The following is a 9,444-nucleotide window of genomic DNA, read 5'->3' on the forward strand; positions in this document are numbered from 1 at the left end:
ACCATCTTGACCAGGCTGGTCTTGAACTCCTCACCTCATGATCCACCTGACTCGGCCTCCCAAAGTGCTGGGATTACAGGCGTGAGCCACTGTGCCCGGCCACAAACTATACATTCTGTTTTATACTTTTATATTCAATAATATATCTTGGAAATTGTTTTTTGTTTTCTTTTTTTGAGACAAGATTTTACTGTCTTGCCCAGGCCAGAATGTAGCGGCGTGATCACAGTTCACTGCAGCCTCAACAACCCCGGGATCAGGCAATCCTCCCACCTCAGCCTCCTGAGTGGCTGGGACTATAGGTACACGCCACCATACCTGGCTTTTTTTTTTTTTTTTTTTTTAGAGGTGAGATTTGGCAATGTTGCCCAGGCTGGTCTTGAACTCCAGGGCTCAGGTGATCTGCCTGTCTCAGCCTCCCAAAGTGTTAGGATTACAGGTGTGAGCCACTGTGTCAGGCTAGAAATTGTTTTCATATTAGTCTATTAAGGGGCTTCCTTCATCTGTGTCTACTGCTGTCTATTTTGACATAAAGAGACCATAATTTATTTAGTCAGCTCCCAAATGATGTATATGTAGGGTTGTTTTCAGTGTTTTGCTATTACAAGCTGTTCTGTAAGAACCAATCTTATACTCTGAGGTTTTAACAATGAAGATAATAAGATGACAGCAAGAGTAAGAAAAAAAAAAAAAAACTGGACATGGTGGCTCACACCTGTAATCCCAGCACTTTGGGAGGCCGAGGCGGGCAGATCACCTGAGGTCAGGAGTTAGAGACCATCCTGGCCAACACGGAGAAACCCCGTCTCTACTAAAAATACAAAATTAGCCAGGCATGGTGGCGCATGCCTGTAATCCTGGCTACTGTGGAGGCTGAGGCAGGAGAATCACTTGAACCTGGGAGGTAGAGGTTTCCGTGAGCCGAGATCGTGCCATTGGACTCCAGCCTGGGCAACAAGTGCGAAACGCCATCTCAAAAAAAAAAAAAAAAAAAAAAAAAAAAACGCGGTTAAGAGTGTATGCGATTTGTGATGTTTGCAATGTGGATGGAGCAAAACAGGTGACTGTGTGTCTGTATTGGCAATGCTGGGATAGAAATGTATGCTAAAGTGGTAGCACTGGTTACCTCTGTGGCAGAATTATTAGTAGTGGATTTTCTATTTTTCTATATTTTCTAAATTTCCATGATGGTTATTAGGTTACATTTATAATCAGGAAATATTTTTTTAAAAATTATATTTTTCTCTTTTTCTCCAAATATTAAGTAAATTCCCTTCTGTAGAAAGAGTTGGGGGGGGGTCTTTTTAATATACAGTTAATGTCCTTAATTAGATATCTAGCAATGATTCCCCTTATCCAATATTAATTTTATGTCATTGAACACTTTCAGGCGTTTTTTTCCAGCTAAAAAAAGTTAATAACAATGCGGTGACTCACGCCTGTAATCCCAGCACTTTGGGAGGCAGAAGTGGGTGGATCTCTTGAGGTCGGGAGTTCAAGACCAGCCTGACCAACATGGAGAAACCCTGTCTCTAATAAAAATACAGATTAGCTGGGCGTGGTGGCACATACCTGTAATCCCAGCTACTTGGGAGACTGAGGCAGGAGAATCGCTTGAACCTGGGAGGCGGAGGTTGCAGTGAGCCAAAATCACGCCATTGCTCTCCAGCCTGGGCAACAGGAGGAAAACTCCGTTTCAAAAAAAGGTTAATAAACCTCCAATTTGGGGACATGTACATGTGCAAGCAGGTAACTTATTTGATTTATACCTACTATGAGGCCTGCCTCACAATTAAAATATTCCTCAATTGCTTGTACATTTTTGTTTGTTTATTTGAGATAGGATCTCTGTCACCCAGGCTGGAGTACAGTGCTGTGACTATGGCCCCTTGCAGCCTGGACCTCCTGGACGCAAGCAATCTTTCCACCTCAGCCTCCTGAATAGCTGGGATTACAGGCACACACCACCAAGCCCAGCCAATTTTTAAATTTTTCTTGTTGAGACGAGGGAGGTCACACTATGTTGCCTAGGCTGGTCTAGAACTCCTTGGCTCGAATAATCCTCCTGCCTTGGTCACCCAAAGTGTTGGGATTATAGGCATGAGCCACTACACGTAGCTTATAGTTTTTTTTTTTTTTAAAGTAGTTTACTCATCTATGTAGAAGCTTTGGGGTAACTTTGGCTTTATTAATTCAATAAATACTTATGGAGCATCTATCAGGTGCCGGATAATCTACTAGGTGATACTCAATCTATAAGGCATAGTCCCTGTCCTTAAGGGATTTATAAGCTTATAAATTATACCTTACAGTGGGAGATAAATAGGTAATTATATCCAGCATAATCCATCATGGTAAGTAATATGAGGGAGTAGATGGTAGGATGCTGGGCATGTAACTGGGAGCCCCTAACCCAGCCTCGTGAGTGCAGTCGGGGAAGGCCTCCAAGAGAAAGTCAGCCAAGGTAAGGTCCCAAATGGGACAAAGAGGAGAAGGAGTGGAGTGCTGGAAGTTGTTTTAAAGAAGGAAGACGCCTGAGTGAAAGCTGGGTGAGTCTGGCTTATTTGGGGGGATTGCACTGCTTCAGCACAGCTAGAGGGTACAGTGGTAGGGCAGGTGGACTGGAAAGAGAACCTTGGGAAGGGACTTTTTCTGACAAGGAGATTGGACTTTATTCTGAGAGTAGCTACAGTAGGTATCCAAACTCCAGAGGGTTGTAAGCAAGGGGGTGACATTAGGGCAGAGATGGGAGGGCAGGAGAGGAGGAGAGCCCTACCAGGAAGAGGCTGTGCCAGCACTTCATGTTTAGGGATTAAGGTGCCTAGATTAAGGAGGGCCCAGGAGTGAGGTGCTGCATCTGGTATGGTCCCCCATCCTAGCTAGCAGTATGAGTGTGGCCAGTAAGACTGATGGCTGGGACAGCTGCCTTTCCAGTTGATCTGTGGTTTTAACCAGAAGTTGTGAACCATCGTATTCCTGTGGTATGGTGCTATACTGTTCCAGCTGCCTTTAATTAAAAGAAACACCTTGTGGGATTATGGGTGACTTTAAAGTTTGTATTTAAAATACAATATTTTTGTTTGTATTTTCTTTTTCTTTTCTTTCTTTCTTTTTTTTTTTGGAGACAGGGTCTTACTCTGTTGTCCAGGCTTGGAGTGCAGTGGTGCAATCACAGGTCACTTCAGCCTCAACCTCCTGGGCTTAAGCAGTTCTCCCACCTCAGCCTCCCAAGTAGCTGGGACTACAGGCATATACCAATCACACCTAACTAATTTTTAATTTTTTTTTTTTTGTGGAGACAGGGTTCTTGCCATGTTCATCCAAGTTTCAAACTGAGCTCAAGTGACTCTCCTGTCCCAGCGTCCCAAAGTGCTGGAGATTACAGGCATGAGCCACTGTTCCTAGCTTATTTGTATTTTTAGTTTTCTTATAGTGAATGTAAAAATATGCATAATTCATTTTATTTATTTATTTATTGAGATAGAGTCTCCCTCTGTTGTCCAGGCTGGAGTGCAATGGCAGGATCTCGGCTCGCTGCAACGTCTGCCTCCCGGGTTCAAGCGATTCTCCTGCCTCAGCCTACTGAGTAGCTGGGATTATAGGCACGTGCCACCACACCTGGCTAATTTTTGTATTTTTAGTAGAGATGGGGTTTTACCATGTTGGTCAGGCTGGTCTCGAACTCCTGACCTCGTGATCCGCCTGCCTCTGCCTCCCCAAGTGCTGGGATTACAGGCGTGAGCCACCGCGCCTGGCCTGCATAATTCATTTATTCAACATATATATAATTATTAGAACTCCCCTGTCCCATCTTTCACCAATAAATGAGCCATCTTGTCTCGAATTCAGAGATGTTCGCCCAGGGATTCATCAGGTAACATAAAGAATATGGGAGGCCGGGTGTGGTGGCTCACTCCTGTAATCCCAGCACTTTGGGAGGCCAAGGTGGACAGATCAGTTGAGGTCAGGAGTTTGAGACCAGCCTGGGCAACATGGTGAAACTCCTTCTCTACTAAAAATACAACAATTAGCTGGGCATGGTGGTGCGTGCCTGTAATCCCAGCTACTCAGGAGGCTGGGGCTCAAGAATTGCTGGAACTTGGGAGGTGCAGGTTGCAGTAAGCTGAGATTGCGCCGCTCCACTCCAGCCTGAGTGACAGAGTGAGACTGACTCAAAACCAAACAAAACAAAGAACAGGGGCCTAAGTCCCTGTGCCCTGGTCATGTTCTGCCCTTTGTGTTCATACCACCTAGGGCACCCATTATGTCTAGAAAGTGTCCTTGTCTCCCAGGTGCACTGATACTGCTGTAATCTATGCAGAGTCCTGTGAAGATCAGAGGCGTAATGAATATCATTATGATTTACAAGGTAGTGTAGTAATAACCACTTTTGTTGTACATTAGTTAATGTACCGATATCCCACGGCTGTGTAGCAATATCCCACTATAAGGCATCTGAAATCTTCTCCGGTCTGCTATACATTTGTTCTTATTAACTTGATGGGCGTTAAGTTAACTTGCTTCAGCATGTTGCATCCTTTTCCTGTTCTCAGGACCTGGCCATGCGCTGATTGAGCAGTGGAATCCCGTAGGCCTGGTTGGAATCATCACGGCATTCAATTTCCCTGTGGCAGTGTATGGCTGGAACAATGCCATCGCCATGATCTGTGGAAATGTCTGCCTTTGGTAAGACCTGCTCACTTTCCTCTCTCGTAGTGAGTGATAAAAATAGCATTTCTAGATACTACTGCCTCAGCCTCTTGAGTAACTGGGATTATAAGTATGTGTCGCTACACCCGGCTTCTTCAATAACACTTTATTTTATCTTTTTTTGAGATGGAGTTTCACTCTTGTTGCCCAGGCTAGAGCGCAATGGTGTGAACTCAGCTCACTGCAACCTCCGCCTCCCAGGTTCAAGCAATTCTCCTGCCTCAGCCTTCCAAGTAGCTAGGATTACAGTCATGTGCCACCACGCCTAGCTAATTTTTTTTGCATTTTTAGTAGAGATGGGGTTTCACCATGTTGGCCAGGCTAGTTTTGAACTCCTGACCTCAGGTGACCCACCTGCCTCAGCCTCCCAAAGTGTTGAGATTACAGGTGTGAGCCATTGCACCTGGCCAGTAAAACTTTGATAGTAAACTCCCAAGTAATTCTGAGGCACTTGGTCAGTGTTCTCATTTAGGTCTTAAATTTTTCAACTTACAAAATATTTGATAGTAAAAATGTCTGTATATTATAGATGGCAAACAGTTACTTGTTTTTTGCTTTTGTGTTCAGTGGAAGACATTAAATGAGGAAAATCAGAACAATTGTTTTTGGCTCATTTTGCTTACGTCTGTTCCACTAGTTATTAATTTAGTTTAAATGTGTGGTACTCAGTTGAATCTATTCAAAAACTATAAAATAAGACATATTTGGGAGGACTAATAATTTGCACCATGTGGAGAAACGAACTCGTGTTTTCTAACATTCTAATCCAAAAAAGGCTCATTGTGTAGTTTTCCTCGGCTCTCTTGAGTTTTCCAAGGAAAGTTTAGTTAATGCAGCATGTTGGTAGATTTCTGCCTCACTCATTTCCCATAATTGGCTGAGGTTAACGTAATGATTCCTGCGATTAGTGCAGCAAGCTGATTCAGAATTGCTTGGTGCTATTTTTGTGTTCATGAAAGTTTTGTTGTTCCTTAGGTCTCAAAGACACCCAGCTGAAGGACAGATTTCTATTTCAGTTACTAGACTCATTTGTCAGTTGTCTGATTGGACAGAGCGTTTTCTCACACTTTTGCATCTGTTTGATAATAAAAGGTATTTATGGTTTCTGTCAATAAGTTTTTCTTTTTCTTTTTTTGTTTTAACCTTCTTAAGGAAAGGAGCTCCAACCACTTCCCTCATTAGTGTGGCTGTCACAAAGTAAGTACGTGTGGCTTTCTTTTTCCTGGGTATGGAATAATATTGAAAGGGTGATTAATAGCTGTGACTTTTTAATCTGATGTCAAAGAGTCACATAGCATGGAATTTGGATAGCCTCTTTCTCCTTTGCTTGTAATATTATTTTTATATACAGAGTGCTTTCAGTGCCATGTCATTTAATTTAACTCTTTGGAAACATGCCAGATATTGACATATTGATCGAACACTTGCAGACATTATTTTGTCACTTGAAAAATAAAAGTATCTTCAGTGGAAAGGAGATTTTTGCAATTTAGGAGCTATATTTTCTCACTATTCAACAAGTTAATAGTTTTGAGAATAGATTTCTGTACAGTTAATACTTACATTGCTTTTACTTAATAGAGTGTTAACAAAATTGATTATTATACTAATCTGCTGATTCATCTAACACTGAAATGTATTGCATCTTTTGGTTAAACAATTATTAGTGTTTTACTTGTATTTGAGAACTTGGGAGCTCTGATTAAGTCATAAAAGCAATGTGATTGATGTATCATTCTGGAATTTGGAGGATGTATAGAGTTAGGGTGCCTTCCCGTGTAGGATTGGGATGTACCTTTGATGTTCCATTGCTTGCCTGGTCTGCATTCTGATTTCAGAATTATTAGTAGAGAAATTGGGGTGGAGTCTGTGGGCAAGAGGGTTCTTCATATTAGAAGATTATTATTATTATTATTATTTTTGAGATGGAGCCTTGCTTTGTCACCAGGCTGGAGTGCACTGGCACAATCTCAGCTCACGGCAACCTCCTACTCCCTGGTTCAAGTGATTCTTCTGCCTCAGCCTCCCAAGTAGCTGGGATTACAGGCATGTGCCACCACGCCCAGCTAATTTTTGTATTTTTAGTAGAGATGGGGTTTCACCATGTTGACCACGATGGTCTCAATCTCCTGACCTTGTGATCCACCTGCCTCAGCTTCCCAAAGTGCTGGGATTACAGGCATGAGCCACTGCGCCCAGCCTAGAAGATTATTTAGAATAGTGGCTTAGGAATTGGAAAGTGGTGGGCTGGAAAAGAGCAAGGGTAATTGTTTTAATTTTAATTTTTTATTTTTTTTGAGACAGAGTCTTTGTTGCCTGGGCTGGAGTGCAGTGGGGCCATCTCAGCTCACTGTAGTTTCTGCTTCCTGGGTTCAAGAGATTCTCATGCTTCAGCCTCCCGAGTAGCTGGGATTACAGGTGTGGGTCACCACGCCATGCTAATTTTTTTTTTTTTTAAGAGAAAGTCTCGCTCTGTCGCCCAGGCTGGAGTGCAGTGACACAATCTTGGCTCACTCCAACCTCTGCCTCCCAGGTTCAAGCGATTCTCCTGCCTCAACCTCCCAAGTAGCTGGGATTACAGGTGCATGCCACCATGCTTGGCTCATTTTTTCTTTTTTTTTTTTGAGACGGAGTCTTGCTCTGTCGCCAGGCTGGAGTGCAGTGGTGTGATCTCGGCCCACTGAAACCTCTGCTTCCTGGGTTCAAGCGATTCCCCTGCCTCAGCCTCCTGAGTGACTGGGGCTACAGGCATGCGCTACCACGCCTGGCTAATTTTTTGTATTTTAGTAGAAATGGGGTTTTACCATGTTGACCAGGATGGTCTCAATCTCCTGACCTCGTGATCTGCCCGCCTTATCCTCCCAAAGTGCTGGGATTACAGGCGTGAGCCACCGTGCCCGGCTAGCTGATTTTTATATTTTTAGTAGACATGGGGTTTCACCATGTTGTCTAGGCTGGTCTTGAACTCCTGGCCTCAAGTCATCTGCCTGGCTCGGCCTCCCAAACTTCTGGGATTACAGGCATGAACCACTGCCCCGGCCTAAAAATAACCCCTGCCCCTGGCCTAAAAATAAAACAAACAAACAAACACAAAAACAGCAGAATAATTAATGTGGAAGTAGTGAACTAACAATTGTTACGAAGTAGCCAGTTAAAATTTTGTCCATTTTGATACCAGTTTTGCTTTAAGTTTTTTTTTTTTGCATTAAAGAGTTGAAGAATTTGAAATGTTCGTGTAAGAGTTTATGTGCGGGTTGATAGTTTTCAAAGCACTGAAAATGTTATTTTCAATGGTTTGAAATGTAATGGAAGATAATAAGTAAAATGATGCTAAATTTTGCTGGAATTAATTAAGGGTGATGCAGTGCCACAAGGAGGTCTTCTTAAGTTCAACTAAATTTTCAGATTCCTTAGATGACCACAGGCCACATATGGTTCTTCTGTGTATTCAGAAGGATAGTACGGGAGCATAGCTTCTCAGGAGGGTGGCATCAGGTATTCCTCTTCAATCAGTGTTCTTGTCATAGTCACATAGGTACAAGGAAGTGAGAGCCACATTGGAGAGGTGTGGGGTTTACCCTGGCTTAAAGTCTAATGCCCCACAGAAACGAAAATCTCTTGTAACAATTGTAGCTTTCAGGGGCCACAGGGACATGCAGTTACAAGTGTCACTGCCCTCAGGAAAGGCCAAAAAGCATGGCATTCCCATTAATAGCTCATAGATAGTTATCCCAGTTCAGATGGAAGTGACCAGGCAGGGGTCATTTTTACCGTAAGCCAGGTTGTCTAAGAAACATTGACGACACTCTGACACTTTCCAGATAACATGGAGAACAGAGCTAGAGTTCAACTTAAAGTTAGAGTCTCATCTTTGGGGTAGGGGTTTGTTAACCTTTACCCATAGGCACAAAACAAAAGCTTTGCCCCTAAAGAGAGTACAGTCTACTTGTGCAGACAATATAGACACCCGAAATCCCTGGAAAGAATTGTACATCCTGAAACCTGGTCTTGGTCATGAGAGCTGGAGTTCATGATCCTTGATTGGATCCTGGATTGGAAGGAAGAAAGAAAACAGCTATAAAGGGTATTTTAGGGGAACTTGGGTGTGATAATGATACCTTTCCTATGAAAGTGAGTATGGGATTTGGGTCTTTTTGAAGTTTAAACAAATTGGAAAGTAGCCAGTAAGTTGAGATGATTGATGAAAATAACCTTTGCTCTATTGGTCCTCTGGAAACTCAAAATGAATGGAATCCTTTTTCAGAGAAACCAGAATTATTTTAGCCATTTTTCTTTTTATAACTCAAAATCAGATTTAAGTAGCATTTAAATGTATTTCTCATTTTAACAAGAGAAAAAACTCTGCTTGTCCACAATTCTGCAGCCTGCAGGGCACTGATATTTTCTGACCGACATGGTTTGGTGGGAAGTAGCCCCAAGCTCTTTCAGGGTTCTGCAGGGTGGCCCCAGCTCCTTCTTTTGTGTCTGTGGCATTTACTTTAGGTTTTGAGGATCCCGTCCTCTTCCCCAATTTGTGCTTTACAACTTCTCTAACTCTGCTTTGCAGAGATGTGTTTAAATCTCTTATTTGCTGGTGGGGACCACCTCTAATTTCCTTCATCGTTCTAGGTCTTATTCCTTTTTATTTTCCTTTTCAATCACATTTTAATAGATTTGTGTAAGACCAAAATAAATAAATAAATAAATAAATAAATAAATAAATAAATAAATAAA

The 9,444-nt window shown here is 42.5% G+C and overlaps 1 protein-coding gene across 1 annotated transcript in view; it reads left to right on the top strand.

The window, feature by feature from the left end:
- Positions 1-9,444, top strand: part of ALDH7A1 (aldehyde dehydrogenase 7 family member A1) — a 53,637-nt gene that overhangs the window by 14,881 nt on the left and 29,312 nt on the right. Inside the window, exons 6-7 of the mRNA XM_023197033.1 lie at positions 4,554-4,686; positions 5,863-5,907. Coding sequence (XP_023052801.1) covers positions 4,554-4,686; positions 5,863-5,907 — 178 coding nt within the window. The remainder of the gene's footprint in view (positions 1-4,553; positions 4,687-5,862; positions 5,908-9,444) is intronic.

Source organism: Piliocolobus tephrosceles, chromosome 4 (genome assembly GCF_002776525.5).
Source record: "Piliocolobus tephrosceles isolate RC106 chromosome 4, ASM277652v3, whole genome shotgun sequence".
NCBI classification, from domain to species: domain Eukaryota; kingdom Metazoa; phylum Chordata; class Mammalia; order Primates; family Cercopithecidae; genus Piliocolobus; species Piliocolobus tephrosceles.